The sequence below is a fragment of the Betta splendens genome, chromosome 8 (assembly GCF_900634795.4).
Source record: "Betta splendens chromosome 8, fBetSpl5.4, whole genome shotgun sequence".
Classification (NCBI taxonomy): Eukaryota; Metazoa; Chordata; class Actinopteri; order Anabantiformes; family Osphronemidae; genus Betta; species Betta splendens.
Genome location: NC_040888.2, coordinates 10316245 through 10341678, shown reverse-complemented (window position 1 = coordinate 10341678; position 25434 = coordinate 10316245). Strand labels below are relative to the sequence as shown.

General features: G+C 48.5%; 1 protein-coding gene and 1 long non-coding RNA gene across 4 annotated transcripts; one reads left to right on the top strand and one right to left on the bottom strand.

The window, feature by feature from the left end:
- Positions 1-411: 411 nt before the first annotated feature.
- On the bottom strand, positions 412-25366 carry gjc1 (gap junction protein gamma 1). 3 transcript variants are annotated; one of them, XM_029159288.1, is made up of 3 exons: positions 24683-25366; positions 22084-22114; positions 412-4741 (listed from the first exon to the last, which is right to left on the bottom strand). In XM_029159288.1, the coding sequence occupies exon 3, from the start codon at positions 4685-4687 to the stop codon at positions 3230-3232; it is 1458 nt and encodes a 485-aa protein (XP_029015121.1). In that variant the 5' UTR covers positions 4688-4741; positions 22084-22114; positions 24683-25366; the 3' UTR covers positions 412-3229. The 3 variants fall into 3 exon arrangements, with proteins under 3 accessions (XP_029015121.1, XP_040927797.1, XP_029015123.1); XM_041071863.1 differs by lacking the exon at positions 22084-22114; XM_029159290.2 differs by lacking the exons at positions 22084-22114; positions 24683-25366 and adding an exon at positions 9437-9917.
- On the top strand, positions 17987-19120 carry LOC129604463 (uncharacterized). Its single transcript, XR_008695361.1, has 3 exons — positions 17987-18183; positions 18645-18751; positions 18840-19120. It is a non-coding gene; the product is annotated as an uncharacterized LOC129604463 (long non-coding RNA).
- Positions 25367-25434: the final 68 nt, after the last annotated feature.

Below are 25434 nucleotides of genomic sequence, written 5' to 3'. Positions count from 1 at the left end.
TTGGCCATATTTTCCTAAATTCCTACAGAATTTTTAAAATCTGATACATTTCTCTAGTTTTCTCTAGGGCAAAGTTCTAACTTTTATATCCGTCAGTCATTAATCCAGCTGGTTAAAACCTCCCTCCCTTCCTCGCAGACCTACATACAGTCTACTTCCATTTTATTTCTGCACACAGGCACCACTGCTGTAGTGACTGTATGAGGAAACAGTGGTTTTCAGGACTGAACAACTTCACATTTGTATCTTTTCAAACACGTCAGATAACACACGGTGCCTCAGTTCTAGTTCAGCTGACAAGAGTCCGTCTGAACATAACCCACATCTGGAAAGACAGGACTATGGCCCATTCTGGAGAAGCCTTTTATTTCTTTCTGCTGTGGAGCCAAAACAAAGATACAGACACTTAAGTCAATATGCATTTCTGGTTTATTTTTTGTAGGAAAATATGTCTTTTCACATGCAAATCAAATGTATTTATTAAAGATTATGAAAAACATCTTGGCCGGGGGGAAACTCACAGAGATGTACATTTTACAAAAGGCTTATAAAAACACACACAAAACACAAACGCATGGAGTGCTAGTCTTATTGTCACGTCCCACATCAGGGGGACACACGTAAGGAAACAACACGGCTTCATCACAGTCTTCCTTCTGAACACGACAGACGCTGAGGGTGGACTTCAGCTGATGCAACCGGCTTTCGTTCTGACTGTGGTGAGATACAGCACAGAGATAAATCCCACGGGAATGAATGTGATGTCTTTAAACATTGTTAATTAGTGAATGCTGCTCACATCAGTGCTGTGAACAGTGGCACACCCGCATTTTTAAGGTTATCATTTATTCATTCAACAAAATGTCTCTCCAACCTTCAGTGTTTTCAGTCTCAAATGCATATTACCGCTCATTTCAGGGGAAATATACCTGAAATTGTGACTTTATGTCTGCATTTATTATATACGACCTTTTTGTTTACTAGACCTCAAAACTTTACGTCCTTTGTTGTGAGCGTTTCTGTTCCCTGAAAAAGGTTCCGTAACTCATTTTTAATCAGAGGGCAGCAAAATGCAGAAGAACAAGCCCTGAAACCTAAAAAAAGGAGTATTTTCATTTTGCTCTCGCTCTGTTTTGGTCCCTCAGCAGAGAGGAAGCAGAGAACAGGGTAAAGCCAACACGTGGCAGTGCCATAGTGTAATAATAATTGCATGATTTTCTTACTTCCGCTTTGAACGCAGACAAATCTGAGCACAGAATCATTTTGAAGAGGCTCCGCCTTTCTGACTGCCTGGAGATTTTGGCACAATGTCGCCCTCTAGTGGCCCCAGCAGAGTCTGCGTCTGAGTCTTTCCTGCTTTTTTAAAAGCAGCAATTACTTTAGAAACTCTAGAAGCTTTTCTACAGGACTAGATTTAATGAGAGCTGATCGGCCTCCAGGGAGGAGGAGCTGGCCAATCACCTGTGGCCTGTTTGGCCCAGCAGTGAGTGCCAGTCAGTTCTCTGGCTGTGCTTAAGAACGAATAAGTCCGTTGCTGAAAGTCAGTCAGTCTTTGAACTGTTGCATTAGACACCCTGCTCTTTGAACCACTTCACCAGTGGGTTTGTCTCCACGCACGTCTGTTCAGCAGATCACAGAACAATGTCAGAAAATAGTTACACTGTTTATTATATAAATACAGCCCAGAGAGTTGCCACAGACATTAATTACTGAAATTGTAACATACAAGAGAAAGTCTGGCTTTTTTTCTATTTATCTTTAAGTCACTGTTGCTGACATATTATAAAAATAAACTATGTCATATTTAACATTTTTTACAATTGGAAGGCAATTTAAAACACAACAACCATAAATATACATACAGCTAAGTCATCGTTAAAAGAACCTGTTTGCTTTATTTTATTTTACAAAAGTGTGATTGTTTTTATATAAAAAATTGGCTTCAACATAAAAAAAAAGTCTCCATTTTGGAGTTTTCTATTTTAAATCCCATTCCGTATGGCATAGAAAAAGCGAGTGGCTTTTATAAAAGGGTTGGTCTGACGTAGGCATATTTCCACGGTCGGAGTAGCATGGCCACCGTATTCCAAAGCTACACCCAACTGGGCTCTGTAGCAGCCCAGCTTTAAAGTCTTGGCACTGACGCTTGCATCGCACAAACAGTGTTTGGTCTCACTATATGACAGTAATGGCTTAGAACGTTGATCGGTACAAGATGGTGGCACTTAACACCAAACTTGTAGGTGCTGGGAAGACCTGGAGCTAATACAAGGCTGGTCAGTAGACTGGAACACCACAGCTGGCTATTGTGTTGCTGGATGCTGCAAGCTGGCGTCTGCTCCAGACTCAGAACGGAACCGCCAGGGGGCAGTCAACTACAAGGCAGATAGAAGAACAGTGTTCTAGCGAGCGGCCTTGTTGAGCCGTGAAAAGCCGGGGAGGAACCGAGAAGCCCCCAAACGACAACGCATCAAACTGGACCGATCTGCACCTTGTTGAAAAGAACATTTGGCCCAGCGTGGACCGGACACGGAGCCGCCAGCTGTGCTCATATGTTCCTGAGTCGCAGCTGGCTTAAAAAAACGCGGGGAACGCACAAGGACGTGGGCGAAATGCAAAGTCACCACAGCAACATGACGCTGTGATCGACGCTGGAACGGGCGGCGACACGGGACAGGCCCAACAGGACACGGCCTACGGGAAGGTGACGTTCTCACTGCGGCGCAGAGCGTTTACATTGGGACGGCCTTGCTCACATCATGACAGGAACAAAAGGCATCGACTTCGCTCGTCACAATAACGCGACCTTATTGTCTACGTACGGCTCTGGCCCCGCGCTCTCAGCCAAAAACCAGCTAAGCCAAATCTGGGATCAATCTGGTTCGCGACAGAACTCATTATCATCCAGTAACTTTTTCCCTAAGCACAAATCCCTAAGAAAGCATCACCGAGGAGACAGGAGAGGTCAGGAATCTGCTCTCGGAAACTGAGGAGAATGAGACGTAAACGGCTCGCGTGGCGGTGATTTTTCAAGTTAGACAGTGATAGCCCAGACAAAGCGAAGTGTCAGCTGCAACATCACTTCCTTACACGTGCCTCGTCCTGGAAACCACCTCGTCTCCAGCTTGCAGGATTCTCTAAGGCACTCGAGTGTATAATTATCCAGTAAGTCTGCACCTGCTTGTCTCTAATATGTACAGGGTTCGAGTTCAGGGTGCTGCGTGTGGAGTTAGATCCACACCGAGGGCTTCCCCTCTCCCGACTTGCTGCTGCTGCTGTTGCTGCTGCTGCCTCCCCCGCTGCTGCCTCCCTTCCCGTGCTTGAACCGATGCTTGCGCTCCTTCGGGGGCTGCGGCTGCGGCTGCGGCTGCGCCTGGATGATGTTGCTTTGGGGCTTGTCGTCCTGGTTGTCCCCGAGCTGCTCCTCGGCCCGGTGCTGCTGGCTGTAGGCCTGGATGGCCGCCTCCAGCTGCTCGTGGGCCTGCTGGATCATGTCCTTGTTCAGAGCCACGCGGGCCTCCCCCCCGGTGGGAAAGTTGTCCTCGTTGCTGCCGAACTGCTGCTGCTCCTCTTGGGCGATGTTGGCGCGGTTCTGCTTGCACGCCATCTTGGCGTTGCTCAGGTCCGTGTAGGGCATCTGCTCGGGTTTCACCACGATGTTGTAGCCGGGCGGAGCCGACGGGGTGTTCCAGGAGAAGGGGTACCCCACGTAATCAGCGGCCCCGTCGCCGCCCACTCCCCCCTCGGATCCGGCCTCTGGCGCTGTCCCCCCCACCGAGCCCTCCACGCCCCCGCTGTTGCCCAGCAGGCCCAACTGGTACTCGTCCTCCGGGGGCGGGCTGCGGCGGCGGCGGAGGACGTCGCAGATGGAGCCGATGCCCAGGTGGAGCATCTCCCAGACGTTGAGCGTGAGGCAGAGGACGGTGACGCCGTACATGATGCGCAGGAAGATGGTCTTCTCCGTGGGCCGCGAGACAAAGCAGTCCACGCTGTGGGGACACGGTTTCCCTGAGCATACGAACACCGGAGTGACTCGGAAGCCATAGAGCAGGTACTGCCCCGCGAGGAAGCCTGCCTCTAACACCGTGCGGGTCACCAGCTGCAGAATGTAGACCCGCATCAGGCCCTCGTCGCGAATGCGCTTGCGCCCGTCGTGGCGGATTTTGGGTCTGGGCGTGGGCTGCAGAGGGTCCCGCGGCCTTTTGGGGGGCTCGATCTCAGGCACCTCGTAGATCATGGGATCGTCCTCCTGGTCCTCCTCGGTCTCCTCGATGCCCCGGTGCTGCCGGGCTCCGAAGCAGATCTTCCTGGGCTTCCTGTGCGTGTAGCCCCCTCCTCCCGTCCTGACGGCGGCGGAACCGGCTCCCCCTTTGGCCTCATCCAGTCGTGCAATCTTGTTGACGGCGTAGCCCATGTACATCAGAGAAGGCATCGCTACCAGGATGATCTGGAAGACCCAGAAGCGCACATGGGACAAGGGGGCGAAGGCGTCGTAGCAGACGTTCTCGCAGCCCGGCTGGCCCGAGTTGCATACGAACTTGCTCTGCTCGTCGTAGTAGATGGACTCTCCCCCGACGGCGGTGAGGACGATGCGGAAGACGATGAGCACGGTGAGCCACAGCTTCCCCACGAAGGTGGAGTGGTTGTGGATCTCCTCCAGCAGCCGCGTGAGGAAGCTCCAGCTCATTGTGTCGCTGGACAGTGGGGCAGACAGTGTCCCTCTCTCACCTGTTCACAGACTCTGCAAAGGAAGAGGGGGGGGGGGGGGGCAAAAGCATGAGTCCACAGTTTAGTTTCTCAGATTTTAAAATATGCACAGTCATTGGCAAAATGTCAAAGGGGTGAAATAATAATAATGGTTCTAATTGAAAACAGTGTTCTCAGCTCAAGCAATTAATAAGTGCTTAATTTGATCTGTGGCCTCCTGTGGCTCAGATACACACTGAAGTCAAGAGCTCAGTGAGGCAACTGTCAAGTCTGGGCTTTTGGGGAATTAGAAGACCAAACACGGGAGGAAAGAAGATATCAGTGTGAGGAAATACCATCAAGCGGCACTGAGAAGGAGGCAAAATAATCCAAATAGGGAATTTGCTGCCGCCAAACACACACACACACACACACACACACACACACACACACACACACACACACACACACACACACACACACACACACACACACACACACACACACACACACACACACACAACTTTATTATCTCTTTCTGAAGAAATAAATCCTCTTATTCAGTCTTCTTCTGTGTGAGGTGCAGTTTTCAGGATTGCATTAACTCTGTTTGTTCTGGTCGGGGAGGTGAATGACATTGTGCCGCATTTGTGAATGTGTGCGTTGGAGCACAGTTTAGGAGCGGGGCCACGCTGCCTATGTAGGTTAGGTCTGGGCTCCGGGCGCTCGATCCAAACCAGCAGAATCAGCAGGTGGCTCGGCACAAACCGTTGGAGCGGGGAATCAGACAGCAGACCCACATTAGCTCGAGCAGTGGAGCTGAACCCAAACACTGCTGTCCCTCAGGGCGGCTTTGGGGGATGAGGATGACACCTCCACAGTGCTTCACCCTCATGAAGCGGCAATAGCGCACGGCTTATTGTCAGCTAGACTGAGAGGAAAATCCAGCCATGAATGCTAGCTTAGGTTCGGGTTTAAAGGGCTCCCGGGGACGATATCCTTACCAAGCAGGTTGAGGGCTTATTTTGACTGAGCTGGAGCTGGAGCTGCAGCGAGAGGGAGGGGACGAACAGGAACTCCCAGCCAGATCTCTGCTTCTCTGCTTCTCGTCTGAGTGGGAGCGGAGGGTGGGAATGTTTGGAAGAAGGCTCGCTATGAAACGTGTCAAAAATTGATCACTCCGACCATATAAGGACACGGTTGGGAGACAGGATGTCAATGTCAGGAATGCTCAGTGTGTGTGTGTGTGTGTGTGTGTGTGTGTGTGTGTGTGTGTGTGTGTGTGTGTGTGTGTGTGTGTGTGTGTGTCCTTGCAGTTACATCAGAGTGGGCCCAAAATTTTTTTTCTAACAAAAGGGGGCCCTATGGTCACTTGTGGGGCCCCACAACTTTAAAGGCCTTTTTGAGGATCAAGATGTGATTTTAGGGCTAAGGTTAGAATCGAGGTTTGGTTCAGATTAGAGCAAAGGTTAGACGTCTGCCTTTATTTGTGATGGTTAGGGTTAGGGGCTAGGGAAGGCATTATGTCAGTAGCGCGTGCGTGCGCATGTGTGTGCGGTGCTGCAGTTGGACATTAGGTGAAATCCCTGCAGGAGCTCCAGCCAACATGTATGAGTAAGCAGCACATGGCCGGAGCTGGGAGTCTGTCAGAACCGCGTCCTTCCATGGTCCAACTCCGCCAGACTCTTCCTGCATTACATCATTTCATTACTTTACATAACTCTTGCTGTGCTGCTTAGTTGCTGCTCTTCAACTTGCTTAAATTAAACAGCTTGATGTCATTTAATGCAGAGGCTTCAACAAATACATTATTATTACTTTAATATTTAAGGGAATTATTTATTGGATATTTTCAGATATTTTTTCTGTTCTAAAACCTTCAAAAAATAATGTAAAACTGTGCTTTAATGGATGCACAATTTATTCTATAATATATAATAATCTCATTTATCCTACATTCAAAGCGTTATAATACCAGGTCTGTGCTGCTTCTACCAGCTTTAGTCTGGGTCACAGACGCCTTTATAGCACCTCTATGAAACAGCACCCAGTGAAATTCTTAGGTGTTTGTAAGGCTGCACTGTTTCCTCATGGCAGATCGTAAAAAGGTAAGAATAAGCGAAAAAATGTATTTAGTTAAGTCCCTGCACGTGCATCCTTCAGTGAACTACTTCCCCCTTCGTGTGTCTGCTCTTCCGTTGGACCAGGAACCGGGGCATTCCCTCCTGACCACAGGAGCAGCCTGAGTTTAAATCTCCTGGTACCACGGCCTCATAGAAGCTGGCATTTTGCTTTCCCATCCTATTTATGTCTTTGGGAGCTAGTGGGCCAGTTGTGGGTAAGAAGCTGACTTTGTGCATTAAGCTACTGGGGTGAGTCAGCCTCCCAAACAGCACCGAGCTGACACAGTACGCAGCCTCTCTGTCTGTTACGCCGATGTACAGAAGGAGCAGCAAATAGGTGGAGATTACGTCACACGGAGCTTTCAGCTAAAACGCAAGCACAGGTCACTAACAGATCGATCGCGCTGACATATCTGAGTTCATGACAAGAATTATAACTAGCAACACCCGAGGGAACTTCCTCTTCCGCCTCCAAGTTCCATCCCTTAGGTTCTACACAGATTCAGACAGACACACGTGCACTGCCTTGCAGAAAAAAAGGCCCAACATCACGAGAAGTGGCATTAGCTGCTCCTTATTCACCGTACTGACTCACCGAGGACAGCGAGGGCCAGCTGGAGGGCTGGGCCCTGGGAGGAACACTAGAGGGAATCAGCGCGCCACAGCACGAGAGGCGCCTTCATCACCAGCAACACCACTTAGAAAAGGAATCTGCTTATATTGTTACATGTTGGCGTCTATTGGTAAAATGAAATATATCTGATGTAACATAATTTAAACAAAGGTAACGCAGGCAGCATCATGCTTTATCCTTGTTACCGTTTCATTCCTCCGCCTGTGCTTCCTTGTTAATCTCAGCCAGAACCCGTCTGCAGACAGATGCCCTAGCCTCAATCCATCACTCAGCTCTCAGTAGACGTGTGCTCTGCGTCTTTTTGTCAGTACAGGCTTTAGGTAAACATTCTGCTCCATCATCATACTAATTATCAGCCGGATCGCTCTCAGGGTTTTTAGTCTGATTGTACAAGATCTCGGGGAGCATCAGCACTTTCCTCAGCCGAGACTGATCTTTCTCTTGATCCTGCTGCTCTGCACTTGGACCGCTGCCTTTAAGACACCCATCATTTTTACTTCACTCTTTTATGCGGTTACAATTCATCCTTGTGGTTTGCAACGTTGGGAGTATTTTCTGCTTTCTCTACTGGAATCCAACTTAAAAATATTGTTGTTGTCTTCAAAGTTGCTCGAAGCATCAACTCACAGGAACACTTAAAGTCCTATTAAGCTTTAAGCTTAATATAGAATAATTGATAGAGTAATAAACAAGCTGTCACTGTTACATTTCCTCTATATTCATGATTGGTCCTTAATAAAAGTTTCACCTTGAAAAGACTTGGATGAAAGCAGGAAAAGCAAAAGCTGAGCCATCAAAAATGGATGGAAATAAAAGTAACACAAAGCAAAGAGGCTGAAGAGCGAGTCCATTGTGTATGTTGTCGGTTCTCCGACAGTCCTTGTCTGGGGGTCACTGCCTCATCACCCTCTACTTCTGTTCCACCACCAGGCTGCACTGATGCCCTTCTGAGCCTCCACCTTGTCCCACACAGATCAAACTAATCTGCTCACACTGTGGCTGGCCAGACATCTGTCCACGAAAACCCCCTGCATCCTAATATGTGGGTTAAATCATAGCGGTTTTCATTATGAAATAAAAACCTGCAAATTGATGTCGTCGGTATGTCACCGGCCCTCGCTGGCAGCAGAGATAGCCTAGATAACAGCAGGGCCGCACAGAATCATCACCACCAGCAGAGGATTTCTTGTGTTGTGTCTCGTCTGAAGGCTCAGATAAGCTCCTTTGTTACACTCAGAGATATTTAAACCAGCAAAACCCCAGGAGAGCTAAAAATCACAACTTTGTCCCACAGTGATTAAATACATGCCAAGAGTTTGAATAAGGTTTGGGTCATGAAGAAAAGAAGGTAATCAGAGCTGGTAATCGTGCCTATTTCAGAGACTGTGTTTTTTTTCCAGATGTTTTTTTTTTCCAGATTGTTCAAAACATACTTGTAGTCTGATCAAAGTAGAAATAATGGTTCCCTGGTTTGGGCTTGTTACATAAACATAAAACTATGATTTACTATAAAAACAGAAGCTGCTGAACATTTTGTTGTCTGGTCAAACTTGACCCCCAGCCTCATCTCATCAACGAAGCCTTTTCCTCATTCGAGGGGATGAAGGCGTTGTTCTTCGTTAGCAGGAGGGAGGTGCGTTCTGAAGCAGCGCTGCTCTGCGCTCGTGGGAAACGAAACAAAAACTTTCCTCATTAACAATGTCCAAAGGGGGGAAACACAACGGTAAACTGGTTCCATATGTTACAGCAGGAATCTCTGAGGCAGAAGCAGACTCTCAGTGTGCAACCGTGCCTTCAGCTCAGCGTCACGTAGACACAAATCCATGCAAATGCTCGGTTTTTGCATTTAATTAGGACCAGGAGCAAGTTGAGGACAATACCTGTGTCTGTGCCCTGGTCCCTGATAGACCTCATGACAAAGAAGAGATCGTATCCATCGTGAAATAAAGGAAAAACAAGCAAGCGCAGTCAAGTGATGAGGCAGCATACTCACTCTACTCCTTCCTTCCCGGATGCCAGGTACTGCGTCCTTTGTCTCTCAACCCGAGGCCCCTCATCTCTGTCTCCTCTCACTTCCCTCCTTCACATAACCTCAGCCGGCACCAAACAGCCCCGACCCGAAACCGGCCGCAGCATCCCAAAAACAAAGAGTCAAAACAAAAGCCCCATCCCTGCTGCCGAGCTCCCATGAAGAGCCTCAGTATATGTGCTTAACCAAGTGTGAGCTCGTCTTCCCTGAAAGGGAGAGGAACGAGGGAGGCTGAGCATCTTGACTCTCTCCCTGTGGTACTCACAATGGTCCTCACTTACCCCCTCATCCCCTCCAAACTGGGTCATGGCTGTGGGTGGGGATGGGTGTGTGTTTTTTTATGTGCTGGTGATGAGGATGAAGGGGAGGTGGCGGGATTTTAATATCCCTTGGAGAGATGAAGGGAGGGGACGTCTGGGACGGACAGACAGTGATGGACGGGGGTGGGGGAAGTACAGGGTACTCAGGCCAGTGACGTTGTGAGACCTCTGGCCATGACGGGACACAGGCATCAGGGTCTTCGTAGCTTATAACCTTGTTCCAATTATAGTGAAGGCCACATGAATCGAAGCATGTTTGCATGGAAATATGGAAAAATCAAAAATATGTGTTTAGAATTGGAACAAGCACTTGCAGAAAATGAAGACGTCGCCCTCAGACCGGCTCTGTGGTCTTTATTATGAACTAATGGAGCCTTTGCTTGTTTATGGAAAAGAAGCTAAACTGGCCCAGCTCTATTAAAGTCCATACTCAGCATTGGCACCGGCAAAATGTGTCAACGGAATTAGAAATAATTGATGCCCAACATGCTGCATGTTATCAATGCCAGAAGGTTTGAGGCCAATAAGAAGGAAGAGTCAGAAAAGTCATGAAAGGAAAGTGGGAGCTCTCAATCGACACACTGAGGCCAAAGCACGTTGACTGGTGGCTGCAGAAACGTGGACAACTGGTCCCACTCCTTCCCATCACTTCCAGTCTGGGCCTCCTGGCTCCTCCATCACAGCTACGACTCCGTGCCCTCTCATAAAGTCGTAATGATCAAAGTTAGATGTTATGTTGATACTGTCCACATCCACGGCAACGGCTGCTCAAATGAGGACCACATGCTTCCTCAGCCTCTTTTCTTATCTCCCTCCTCCGAGCGGACGACGCGCTATCAACAAATTTCACAGATCATGAGCTGAGAAATCACAGAGTGTAAATCCTCTTTAAATTCATATCGCGTCTCTCAAAATCCTTAGCTTGTACTTCTTCTTCTTCTGCCGCTTTAATTTATGGCTGTCAGAGATTTGGCCTCCACAAATGAGAAATTGATAAGACCTTCCTGGTAATAACCTTGAATAATTTGTCATCTGAGTTGATGGGAGCAGTTTTGTGGAGCAATTATTTTGCGCTAGATGTGTATTAACAGACGTCTGCGCTCGACGTGGAGATGATGCTCATGTCAAAATAATGATGATAACAATCATTAAAATGAAAAATGTTAAACTTTGCCTTGTTAAATAGTTAAACAGCTACTAAATATGCAGCAAAACCTAAATGTCTGAACTCTCTCCTCTACATTTTTGCAGCACAGAAGAGATCAGGTTCACCTTTAATCTGCATCCCTGCGCTCAACAGCATCATACAGTGCACTGCAACACGACCTTGAGTCCTGTCACTCATTTATCACAGCATCAACACTAACACTAATTGGCAACGCTGCTCCAGTTCGTCTTGAGGGACGCCTCGCACGCGTCTGATCCCTTTTGTTCTCGGCGCAGCGTTAGACTGTCAACATTACAGCGGCTTCCTCTAAGCTGCACACACGGGATGATGATGTGCAGGCTCCTCACAGAGGAGACGGGCTACAGTTAATCGCACGGGACCCCGTTCGATTCTGACTGACACTAAGATCTAACATCTAAAAAACACAAGACTAGTGATGTGATGATGACCAGCATCGTGTTGGTCACTGCAGCTCAACGTCAAGGGGTCGTGAACCGCCTTCTACATAAACCTGAGAGCACAGATGTGTACGCGCTGCATCACCCTGACTGCTCACGGAGGAGTAGAGGAGTTTAGGGTCGCTTAACTTCCCTAATCCTCCAGCCTGTCTGCATAAGCCAAGCTAATTTGGCTCATGTCAGCGCATCGTCCGTGGAAACATCAAAGGAGGCTTGAGTGACGGACTTGTCACTTGCATTCTTGTCAGTTTATTTTGCAGTATGCTTCCACTCAGGCCATTACAGAAATTGCTCCATTCCGGAGCGCTAAACCGACGGGTGGCTCTTCTTCCGTCCCGATTCCACGCCGTGACAGTAAAAGCACCATTTGACGGCGCGTTTACCGCGTCTGCATAGTTTCTACGCAGCCCGGAGGAGAGGCTGTTACTGTAAGATACGCGCGCCTTGCAAATATTTACGGGGCAACAGCCGTAAAACGGCAGCGCTGCGCTGAGCGGAGCCGCGTTTTCTACAGCGGTTAATGATAAACTTGGAACAGAAACGGGGGAAAGTTAACTTTTGTTTCCAAACAAAAGTCGATGATTAAAAGACACCGAGAATGATTTCGGCTCATTGTGTTCGAGGCCAGAGAACAATGTCTGTTATACGAATAAACAATTTAGACAGATGAGACTTTGGGGGATTTGTGCAGACTGAGACCCCGTCGGTGGAAGGAACGCATGGAGAAGCCCGACTGCGGTCCGGCCTGATTACAAACCGTGACGTGAGGTCAGGTCGGAGGCGCCGCCTCCGCTCTACCTGCCTCCGCTGTCGCCCTCTGTTCACACGGCGGCAGCGCGAAGGCTTTGGTTCAGCGCGTCCAGAGCTAAGCGTGAACAGACGTGTTGGGATGCAAAGCGCGCAGCCTTCAGATTAAATTTGGACGCCGCCTTTGGCAAACGTGGCGCAAACAGGACATGTGTTTTCTCTCTTCCCCGAAAAAAAAAAAAGCATGCGAGGCTGTAACCTGAAGCACGTCCCTCTGAGCGCTTTACACTTTAACAATGTCACGCTAACAGCGCTTCCTAGCGCGATGGCGATGACCTTTGACCTCAGCTCTACGGGGTGTTTGGCATTTTCATTTAATCCAAAATGCAACTGAAAAGCCTTTAATAAATACCACGGCTCCGCTCTGAATGCCTTCTAGCTGTGAGATCATGATAATCTGGCCTCCGTGTTAAAACCACTTCAGTGGATCAATGGTTGGACAAAGTGCTCCCCACAGGTTAAATGGGCTCCACTCCTTTCATTTAGAGCTCATGTTTTATTTTAAAGGCTAATGGGAACTGATCTGTGTAACAACCGGTGCTCAGAGCTGCTGCCGGGGAGGAGGACGTCTTAGGACAATTACCTCCAGTGTAGTGAATGTTGGGAGTTTGGAGCGGAAACCTGCAGACTGTCAAAAGGCGCTAGTTTGACACCTGTCAAACACTGGTACTGTGTCACAGGGCTTCAGAGCTGCAGAGTGTTGCAGAGTTTGGGCTGTAACGGGGCCTCAGCTCTGAGTGGATGGATAAACAAAGACACAAAGCCTCAGCTTAAAGAGAAAACTACACACTGGACACTTAAAGTACCACATGTTTCCCTGAGTCAGCACTTTGACCTGAGGAGGTGACTAGTAGTCTGTAGTCTGAGCATAGTTATATAGTATGTGAACAATTTATGCTGAATTATAGACCAAATGTTTCCCAGCAACCAAATAAATGGCCTTATTAAAAGGGTCCAAGGGAAAAAGCTGCTCTGTGATTGTGCCTTTGTTTATATTTGTGTGTATGTAGGTGCATGTACATGTGCATGTGTGTGATTCAGGCTGACAGTGACTCAGAATTTGATGTCTCTTGTTGTGTCCTCAGGCAGGGATGGAGCAGGATGTGTGTGTGTGTGTGTGTGTGTGTGTGTGTGTGTGTGTGTGTGTGTGTGTGTGTGTGTGTGTGTGTGTGTGTGTGTGTGTGTGTGTGTGACAAACACGCACATCGCTTCTGCCCCCCAAACCTGTCACCAAAGGCACACACACACACACACACACACACAAACACACACACACACACACTCACACACACACACACACACACACACACACACACACACACACACACACACACACTACCGTACATGTGTTGTTCTTATTCATATTATTGCCGTTCTCCAGGGAAGTGGACAGTCTTTCATTACAGCGTGTGTTCACTTGTGTGACAGATCCGTTCCTGAGGCGACCGCTGCTGTTAAATATCACGCACCTGGATGCACAGCGTGTGACGCTCTCGCTCATTCTGTGTCTGCTAAAAGCCTATTACCGTGCTAATAATACCCACAAATCATACGGCGTGCTCACCTTGATGAGTCTCCGTCACGGAGGCGAAACGGCACATATGGATTTGTAACAGCACATGTTTAATTCTGAAGGAGCTAGCGATGCTGGGTGGGGGCCACATGAGGAAAGGAGAATGTGTGTCCATTTCTACAGAGTGAAAATGTTCTGTACATGTGACAATTTTAAAAAATTCCAGCAATTAATAAATCCTGCACAGTCTTCTACATGCATTTTGGGCTTCTGTTTCGTTTTTACTTAATGTATCAGTTAGAAAACGAGCCGCATTCGCCCGTGTGTCAGTAAGAGACAACCCACTTATGCAGCTGGATTTGCAAGGGAGTGAATTGAAGCGGAAGATTTAAATGGCATCAGTCTTGTTAATAAAGCAAGGCAAAAAACATCAGACGAGCGGGGAGGAGCGGCCTTCGCTCGCTGAGCGCGGTGCATGTGTGCAGGAGAATGTGGATGAATATGGAGCTGATCCCTGATCAGTCCCGTCCGTGGACACAGATGCCGAGCGGCGCCTGATACGAAGAAAACGGGAGCGAGCGCATGAATGGACGGGCCTGTTGGAGCCCGTGGCACCGAGCGCTCGCTCAGACAAGGCTCTCATGCAACTTCCCCATTCACCGTGTGGCACCGAGGGCAGATAGCGGAGCAGCAGTGTGGCGGTCCTGTAATCAGCTCAGTAGCACGCCGCGGTTCCTCGCCATCCCCCACGTTCCTCCCTGAGGGCCTTCGCTACCCGCCCCCACGCACCCCCACCACCCACTACTCCTTCCACCCCCACCACCACCCGCCCCCCGCACCCACACCCTCCCCACCCTCCCCACCCTCCCTCCTGTCCACCCCCCCACCCCCCAACCCCCCACCCCTTTTTTTAAACCTCCACTTCCTCCTCCTCGTCGCCGCCGTCCATCACGGAGCGGAGCACTTGCTTTTACACATCACATACACAGCATGACACTGGATGTGAAGAATGAGCCCGATTCCCGGTAGAGGTCATGTACAGTGTGTACAGTACGCTGCCTCTGGGTCGGCCTCTGTCTTTAAAGGCAACCACAACTCTAGGTGCTTTTAAAAAACAACAGCCACATACGACCTTGATATATACACAAAGCACGGCCTGGTTAGGTCTGTGTTTTTTGATTATTGATCATATGAAAGTCATTACTTCCAGGTGATTTGCTCATGCAGCAATATCTTCAGATTTGTTATGATGAAAGACATATTTATTTTGCTTAATGAGTCGAGACGATTTATTCAAAATTTTTTAAGTAAATGTTTCAAGAATGACAAGTGCAAAAATGGAACTTAAAAGGAGAACCCGTCGTCTGCTGGAGACCAGATTAACAGCAGATCGAAAAAGCATCCCATGGTTTAAGACGAGATGTCCGCGGAGACACATAATGGGAGGCAGAGCTTCACGTTGGGGGATGTTTATGAATAAGGCTGGGTTCAGTGAGCAGCCAACACCTCCATCATGTCCAGCTCCAACTATTTCATTTGAGCTAAACTGTTTTTTTGTACCAAGGACAGAGAACTTACATAGTCTACATTTGTAGCCATGTCCTAATTTCACATCATCATTTGAAGTAAAATTACGAGAAACACAGAGCCAGTAATAGAACATTTCTCTAATTAATAGAGACAAAACAAAGCAAAGTGATGGCTCCCAGTGTTTCCTACCCCTCTAATGTGAACAAGTCACGTCTTTTGATTTTCTCACGTCTTCAGGGTCCTGTGTTCCGCAATAAAGAAAAGGATTAAAGAAGGCTGAGCTCAGCACAGTCGGAGTAAAAGGAATAGTGATTAATTAACAAACTTCTGAACAACTGCATTTCAAGTTCATTCCTGTATTTTTGTGTCCGTGCAGACCATCGTCCAGTTATCTGGACCAGGCGTAATCTGCTCCGAGAGAAACTAGCTGCTAACAATTAGCGAAACATGAAACATCCCACAGAGAGCGCAAAGGTTTCCAGACTCCAGCTCGGGGGTCAATTACTGCACAAGTTCCTCCCTCATTGATGACATTGATCCATGGAGCTCAGGGTGCATCACTGCCAGCTGACGAGCACAGGAGCTGATTAGAGGGGAGATTTATGACGGACCAAGAATAGCGGCCGGGCTCGGCTCCGCTAGCCGGACCGGAGGGGAGCGATCCCAGGGATTGGTGGCACGCGGACAAATGGACCGGGCGACGTGAAGCGGGACGGTGGGAATAAGATGAAGGGGGAACAAAGAGCATTAGGCCGCGTCTGTGGCGATGCCAGGTGCCGCTGCCAGGCTCCAGAGCAGACCTGGGATCAGCCAACCGCAGCAGCAAAGCAGCGGAGTTTAACGGAGGCGCCAGTAGAGTGTCAATCAAAAACATGTCGCTGGATGTCACACACACACACACACACACACACACACACACACACACACACACACACACACACACACACACACACACACACACACACACACACACTAATGAGGCCCTGATTAACAGCTGCTCCATTAAACTGCTCCTTTCTTAACACCTGGCGCTACGAGCTATTAGCTTAGCTCTCAGTCCTGCGGCGGGTGTGAAATAGCACGCGACGCGCGTCGCTAGCCGCGGCCATCTATTTAGGGCGTGACAATGAGTCAATCATTTAGAAACACGCATCGGCTCCTGCAGAAATTAATTAGCTTTGCGTAATGAAATGTGGCTCTCGCGCCGGCGGCAGAAGCAGGCTCCTCAGAGGAGCGCCCCCCCCGGCATCGCTGCAGCCACGAACGCGCTAGCAGGCAGGAGCGCACGCGACTGCTAGCTGCAGCCGGGTTTGTCTGCCTCCGATAGGTCGGGAGAAGGAGCGTACGTGTGAGCCAATGGCATAAACATGTGTTCCTCCTGACATTAAATCTGTTATTTCTCATATATTCTATTCTATTCTAAATATTTTCTATGCCTTCAAAGGATGATTCATCCTGGACCAGGAGCTGGTCGGGGTCAAGCGTCTCGCTCAAGGACATTTACCAAGTCCTTCCACTTGTGGGACGCACTATCACAAAAATATCCAAAGGTGGCAGACTCTGACCCTGACCCCGTTTCTACCAACAAGTCCACAGGACATCATTCATATTTATACGTGGTCATAACGGTGCCAGGACTGACAAGGGACAAGGCTCTTCCAAACTGCTATGCTTTATTATGTGGTAATAAGTCAGTGTCAGTGCAAAGCCTTCCTCAGACATCATCCACTTCCATCTGATGGCTCACGCCGCTGCCTCTGAGGAGCGAATCAGGCTGAGCGAGGATCCCGGCTGCAGGTTTATCAGGCGACAGCGCAGGGTTTATACAGAGTTCAGCCTGAATTTATGAAAACCAGATCTAGATCTGCATGTGTATGTTCCTCCGCTCATCCATTATCTCCAGCGCCTTCCTGCGTAATGGAAGAGCCCAGCGCCGACACAGAGGCAGACTGGAGTCACCACTGGGCCCCAGTGGGACCGCATGTCTTCACACTGTGGAGCAACACAGGTGCAAAGGCAAAACCCACCCAAGCACAAAGACCGTCAACTCGACTTCTGTGATATGATGCTCAGCATAAATCTTTAATTGCACATAATCGAGCTGAGCCTTCATAAGCTGCTGAATGTGATCTGCTATAAATAAGTAACGCGGAGAGTCCAACATGCTGGGAGTCCTCTGGGTGTCTGGTCATGAATCCATTGCTCTTGCCACGTTCTCTGGTCCAGTTTCCTGTCATGTCTGTGGGTTTAATGTCGCTGTGATCCTGGGTGTTTACCAGAGATGTGACATTGTAACGATGACACAACAGCGGATATGAGCGATCCACAGATTTCCAAATCTACTAAAAAAAAAGATAATGTAACTTAAAATAATAACTCAAAACTATTAAACAAACTATTTGGTATTTGGTTTTATTAGTAAACAAACAACGGTTTATTGACATTTAAAGAATAAAAAAAAATTAAATGATCAAATGCAAGAATTTTTTGTTGTTTGTTTTACATTTTTGTAGTATTTTGGTCCAAATTTTCATTCCTACTAAACTGATTATGATATGAATCATTGTTTAACAACTTTCTGACTAATTTGCTGCACAACTTGCTATTTTACAGTGTATGCCACAGACAGTTGGCTCCCTGATATATTGTGTGTTTGTAGTATTCATTCTTTTGTTGCTACGGTTACTCAATGTTTTTATTCAGAATGATGTCCATGTCCACTGTTTTATACTGTTCTTTTTGTCAGCAGGTCTTTATTTAAACTGCACTGGTGCTTTGTTTTGTATTTAGAGATCAAAACATCCCCGAGACCATTAAAAGATAAAACGGAGGCACAAAGAAACAGACGAGGCAAATCAATGCAAAGCTGCCGACATTAAGAATTGATTCACAGTCGCAGCCAAATTCAGCAGATGGTGAGTGAATGTAAACGGAACCGCAATCACATTTCCTACAAAACACTTAAAGGACGGAGAGGAGGGGAGGAAAGCGGGGACTGAAAAGCCCTAAGAGCGATGGAGGAGCCAAGAAGGAAACACACTGAATGAGTGGAGAACAAAACGAGTCCGTTTCCAGCGATGTGGCCAGAAACAAGCACAGCCTCCGTCTCCTGGGCCTCAATCACACTCACAAAGTCATCATCACCCTCTGAACAAACTCGCTGCTAATCTTTATGTAAACGTTGTGTCTGAGGGCGAGAGAGGCCTTTAGGAGAACTCCTCTCCCTCGACTCCTGACTCATTCAAGAAGATGCAGCAAAGGGCCAAACTAATAATAAACAGCAAGGGAGAAATAAAGACTCTGCTCTGAGCTATTTAAAGTCTGGCCTTAAACGCTTCTGTCGAGTGACTCTTTCTGTTTTTCCCCTTTGTTTCAGACGTAGAGGCTCAAAGTGTTCGCCCGCAGGGCTCTCATCAAGGCTACACTAGTAGCACGAGAGCATCTGCGCGCGCCTCTGGGCCGCTTCCTACCCATCACACCATGGTGGGCCACGGCTCAGATCATCCTGAGGCCTTGTGGCCATGGAAAGCCACTCATGTATGAATGTTACTTTGTTTAAACATGACTCCAGGAGAAGAGACGGGAGGAAAGGACAGGACAGGACAGTCCTGGGAGACACGTCACGTGTTGGTGATGTAACAGGAAAGAAAAAAGGATTCGCTGCTCTGGTGCCGGCGCTGTTTGTGTACGGGACATTCCTCAGTCTGCTGCTGATATTAAGGCATCATTGAGCCTCTACAAACGATTTTATTACACATAAAAATGATTGGGAGTGGGAAAAGCAAGCTGATTGTTTTACAGGTGAATATTCCTTTAGAAATAAAAGTTTATACTCATCAAGTTTCATATATTTGAATTAGGACAATAACATTTAATAATAATAAAAATACTCATTAATTCCATTTCAATAAGATCCTTAGTAGCTATTAATCATTTTGTCTAATACAGTATATATCGATAATAATGTATGCTCAATATTATTAATATTTTGAATTTATAATATAATTATATCTAAAGCAGAAATCAATAAAGTTGAGGCATTTCAATTCTATTTTAAAATTAAAATCTCATCTTTTAAATCAAACATCACACATTCAAATTGTATTTATGGTTATTAATCTCCCGACTCTGCAGCATGTCCTTCCCTCTACGCTCTAGATTCCTGATGCTCCGGTTAAATGCAGTTCAGTGTTTGAGACTTTCCATAGGAGTCTGTATAAACACGAGCGTCATGACCCTGGAGCGTCTCAGGCCGGAGGAACGCGTATACACCAGCAGCTAAAAATAGCCCCGCGCCGCGTCCCTGTCCAGCTGTTTGATGATCAAACTCCGCTCAGTGAAATTAGACATTCACAGATTCGCCCCATGGACTGAAACGAGGAGACGCTCACAGCTTCCACCACTGAAGCTGGCACCCACAGCAGGAGGACGCTGTACTGGAGAGAATAAAGTGTGCAGGACTTGATGAATGTGCCTAATAGAAAATAAAGGTTCGTGCTCATGTAGATTTATCATGAACTGAATAATTAGCTCTGCGAGCCCGAAATGGAGGTTGTGACCTTTTGGAGTGCGCAGCGACGGGGGAAGGAGGTCCTGGGCCTGCAACAGCTGACACAGCACTGACGAAATGGGAGTAATATGTTGATGCGGCGGTTGTTACCATGAATCATTACTACACGGGGAGCAGACGTGCCTCCCGTCCAGAATTACAATGTGGACTCGACTCAGCCCTTATAATCCATATATACACGTCTGCTCTTTGCTCCAGCCGTCCTCGCGGTCCCTCCACGCCGCTGACGGAGAGCGAGGGGGATGTCTCCCGGCTCCGGCCAATCAGGCGTGAGCGCCTGGACGGACCAGCGCCGCCCGCCCGCCCGCCCGCCGCCGCATCACACGTCACATGACTGAAGTGTGGAAGTTAGATTTTGACAGCTCTTGATTTGAATTCTAAAGCCAAAAACAGTCAAATCATGGTTTATTTTTTATTAAAATCACTGAAATGACTGAAGCATCGTGGGTTTCCATGTCTTTCCTAACATCAGCCACTGACTTTTTTTTACTACTCCTCATAACCATCATTTATTGTTTTTTCAAAGAGCCGCACTGCCTGCTTTCATTCTGATCGAATCCAACACGCGCACGCGTTGGACCTCCGTCGGGAGCACATCGTGAACCCACAGGTATGAGTCACGCGGGCACGCGGTCAGTTCTGCACAGGCTCAAATGCCGCCCGGCGACCAAGTCGGAGCAGAGCGGCGCCAAGGTTGTGTCATTGGGGAGTGACAGTGAATGAAAGGCATCTCGGTCACGTTGTGCACCCCCCCCTCCCGCCCGCCGTGACCCGAGGGAGGTGGCATAACCTGTCACCCCGAATCACCGCCCGGGCCGCGACAGCCCAGCTCATATGTAAATGTGTCAGCATGAGCAGATCCGTGAGTCGGACGGATCGCTTTGAATATGCACGCTCACCGCTGACGCAGCCGCAGCGTCTCGGTGCATGTGTGCGTCTGAGCCGATCCCGGGACGCCGCGCTGACATTCCCGGTGGGAAGGAGCCCCCGCGACTGCTTTCGCTCTCTGGCCACACTGGCCGCAGCTCCTCCCGAGTCCAGGCTGCGCGGACGTGACATCTGACTTGATCCACGCTCAGCGGGGCTCTGTCTGGATCTCCACTACGCGTCCCTGCTGCTGTTTCACTGCTGATCTGAAAATCCTTCTCACTCTCTAAGTCACAGCCTGATCATCTCACATTGACCTGGAAGCTGAGAACCTACAGTTTTAAATCCTTACTCTGGAATCCGTGTTTCATTATTATTATTTAATCTCCTGTTTCCTATTGATTGACTAAAAGATGCTGCGTTGCTGTTTTACACCACGGTCACATGTCACCGCAGCATGAGAACAGCAGGGTTTCCTTTGTCACACACAAACGTCCCCCGTCCACTGTTTCGGGATCCGCTGTCCCGTCACCGGGACACGTGCGCCGCCAGGGGTCGGGGCCGGCTGCGGGGCTCGTATTCGCCAGGACTCATCCTGAGTCACGGCGCCGCTCATCTCATCGTCGTCCAGCGTTCGGAGTCTCCCCAGAAACATCAGGCGCCGCGGCCGAGGAGCTCCGCTGATACACAGCTTCCACCGCCGTCATCTGACAAACAGTCAAGGTCACAGTCTTTCTAATTGAGCTGAGGCTAATGCGACTCTACATGTAACGACTCCTCTAATCTTTACAATTATCGCAGACATATGCACGCATCTCGGCCGACTCACCAATTATTTTCATACCAGTGTTACGGAACAAATTGCACTGGATTCATTCAATCTTCTAGAAACTATTCTCCCAGAAAATTACCGTTTGCTCGTTCCAGAAATAGCCCCACGGCCTCATCGCCGTCCACAAACTGCATGCAGACTGCACCTTCGCAGCACGTCTACCATTCACAGCTCACGACCGCTAACGTCTCCAGTCCAAACGGCCTCTCACAGGACGCTGCAGAGCGCCGTGTGTCAAGCGGAGGGAATCCAGACTAGCTGGCAGCCGCACAGACGCAGACTCCCCTCAGCGCCGCACTCTCAGGATTAACTCTGGCAGTTCGCTGGCGTCCGCTGCACGAGATAGACGCGCGACACCTTGATATTTCACGTCGCACAAAGTCAGGCTGCAGCCGCCTCGTTATCGCCACTTACGCCTCAACTCATCTGCAAAAGCTCATAGAAACAATCCTGAGGACGCCACAATCATAGCATGTTGACAGTTTATGCACCTGCTCCTCACACACTGGTGATTTTTGATGTAGTGGCTAAAAGCATAAAATTTACCTCTTACTGTACTGGCTCCACATCACACTCTCTAAAGGGAAAGATTGGGAAAAACAGGAAGGGAATTACTCCAATTATTCAAAATAGCTGCCTGTAAAGCATGTAATTGACTTAAACACATCCCGCAGACATTTCAGTTTACAATAATGATAATTAGAAATGCCTGAATTAATTGCAAGTGATTAACATGAAAAGCAGAACGTCAGAAAGGTGGAGAATTTGCGTAATAATCCACTAATGTTTGCTTATTAAAGGGGTTTGTAGAGATTCCAGCGATGGAAGCGCACGATGCTGCGCGTTCGTCTTCAACAAACATTAGATCCTAACGGATCCATTAACTAGGATGTGGTGCGTGTGTGCGGGGCGTGAAACCGGCAGCACTTCCTGCGCCGCTGAGCCCGAGATCAGACCGCGACACTGAGGGCTCCAGTTTAATTTGCTCGCATTGATTACTTCCCCCAGAGATTCAGTCCAGCGCGGGGGAGAAACAGAACAATAAATCCTGCAATGCACGGCAATAATGACTGAACATTCATCAGGAGTCATTGGGAATTTAGGTATTTACTAAGTAGCTCCGCCCCGAGCTGAGCAGCCTTCACACATTACTACTACAGCTGAATAATATTATGCTGACACTCACGAGTGACAGACTGTTACTGAGTCCACTTAAGCAAAGTCCTGCTATAGAACCCGAATTCTAGTTAGTTACGACCAAAAAGCTGTGCAGTAACAAGTCTCAATTAAATAATCCATTGCTATAACAGTGAACAACAAACACGTGGAGCAGGTTTTTAAGTTCAAAGGTCATTCTGATTAATTGTGAGCTTCGTAAATATTGCAGCTGTCTACTTGCCATTTTCGGTGCCTCTCTCCTTCTGAATCCCTGGAGAATCAGCAATACAGTATTGGATATGTTATAAATCAACATAGCAGCCAACAGAGGCCAATCCTCACCCTTTTCTGGGGCGTCTTCTGATCATTTAATAAACATCTATGCACAATTTATCACTTGTTTCTGCCAAGTCAGTTTTTTCCCCCTTTTCCGGCAGCGTAATAATACATAAAACGCTGTGGGTTTGGAGTGAAAAGAGCTCAGGATCACGCCGGTTGGGTGAAAGGATGGGGCATATCCTTCCTGCCACGCAGCATCAGCTCCTCATCGCTCTCTCAGCGCTGGAGTGTACAGGTGCCGCCCCCCCCCCCTCCCGTCCACAGAGAGTTAAATAATGGTTTTGGGTGGGGGTGTTACAACGCGAGGGTTATTGATCAGCAGAGGCCCACAGCCTCGCAGGAATCACGTCACAGCAAATGTTCAGTAAATCCACAAGGTGCGGGTGTGGAAATGCCAAAACTGCACTTACTGGATGGAAAAAGTAGGAAAGACAGAAGGGCAGATATGTTTCTACTGGCCAGAGCATAAATTCAACATAAATTCATGGCATTCATATGTTATGTAGAAAGTAAAGCATCACTCATCTGCATTAAGCTCTTTGCGTTGGCAGCATCCCAATTCCATCACAATGACTTTACACATAGAAAGGATTAGTGAAGCTGGAAGCTTCAGCTTCAGTTTCTGACAAACGAGCCTCATGTCATCGCGTTGAATAATACTGGTGCCATTTGCTGTTAAATGCTCGTGGTGGCGAGAATGTTCCTTTTCATGAGTTTGAATCCAAAGTATTCGAGATGATCGCTGAATGGAGGACATTTGTGTGCAAAAGGCTGCCAGACGCTGCAGGTGAAAGGCTTTTAGAGGGAGAACACAATCAGCTCCAATATGAATCAAACCTCAGGTTGTTTTTATATACAGAGTTTTTGCAGTTGCATATTAATTTGGAGGCACTTATTTGTAGCAGAGACCTGTTCAAGATATATATCTTTACATCAATACTGCTGCCATCAGCATTTTCCCGTCAAATACCAATATTCAGCTCGTTTGATCACATCAGCCTGATTTCTGATTCTGTCCAATCACTAAACTGACAGTGAGTGAAAAGCTTGACGACGCAGATTAAATCAATTCGCCACTAATTCATCTCCAGAGTTCACTGATGTAGTCATCGTAACGCGTGTGTAGTCTGCGGTAATTACAAATCCTGCAGGATTCAGCCAAACCCCGAGGAGAATCCCACGCACCGCCCATCTACACCATGTTCCTGCCCAGATGAACAGAACAAAAGATTCCGAGGCACAGCGGTCCGGCATCAGCCGCTGCATTCGCCTTTTAAGGCTGTAACCGGGTTCGATTCCAAACTCATTGGCGAACACGCGGACGTCAAATTGGCCGCGTGCATCAATTAAACGCGCACGACGCGGCTGCAGCGCGTTCGCTCAGATAAGTTCATCTCTTGTTGCTCACAGCTTGGCTTCGACCGACGGGCTGCACGTGCAAAAACCACCGCGCGTGGGCTAAAGGGGACGCATCGTTGCAACTTAAAACGCAAATAAATGGCGCACATGGAACCGTTACGCGCGTCACGGCGCGACGTGGCGCGTCCGTGACCCCCGACATTTAGTGCCAGTGCTCCCTGGGTTCGAGCCGCTGCGTTTGAATTAAAGACGCGGATTTAACACGGGCGGTCAGTAGATCAGCGCTTACCGCTATGCGAGTCTGTGAAGATGCTTTAAGATATAAGATGATCCGTCTGGGGGGAGGGGAAGGTCGCGTTGGACTCGGTGAGGTCCAAACTTGGATCCCGTCGTTGATTATCTGCTCCACTCCTCGGGAAGAACCAGCCGCGCGTGTCACCGACGCGTCTTTTCTCTCCGTCTCAAAGCATCACCACGGCGAAACGTGCGAGCGGTCTTTGTCCATCTGCGCCTCCGTTCTGACTCCGGTCGGGTTCACGTCGACGCAACTAGGTGGTCTGCTGCGTAAAACCGGTGCCAAAATTCCTGTGGGCCCATTCCGTTGCAGCGATGCTAGACAATGGTCTGGTCATTTTGGCACAGACTCCACGCGCTCCGCTGCCAAAATAACAGTTCCGTCGACTGATTAAGATCAAACCTCGAGAGCTCGTTCGTTCAAGAATGGCTCAAGAATGTGGCAACACGCACAGCAGCTACCAGGCGCTCACGCGTGATACTTGGCTCCGCTTTCGTCCGTCGGGTCCCCTCATGTTGACGTTCCGCGCAGGAGACGGTGAAGTTGTCGAGCTGTTGATCACCGGAGCTCCACCTGAGCGTGCGTCTTCATCGGGACTGGCAGCCGTCGCCGCGGACGCGCTGAGCGGAGGCAGCTGGGTTCCCGGAAAGCCTGGCGACCCGTCATCACGGGGGAGCAACGAGCTGGATGCTGCGCGTACGCGCGTCTGACACTGCGCGCCCCCGACGGGTCACACGTCTCCGGTC

Excerpts from the sequence above, each read along its gene's own strand:
- gjc1 (XM_029159288.1), bottom strand. The coding sequence starts at position 4,687 with ATGAGCTGGAGCTTCCTCACGCGGCTGCTGGAGGAGATCCACAACCAC.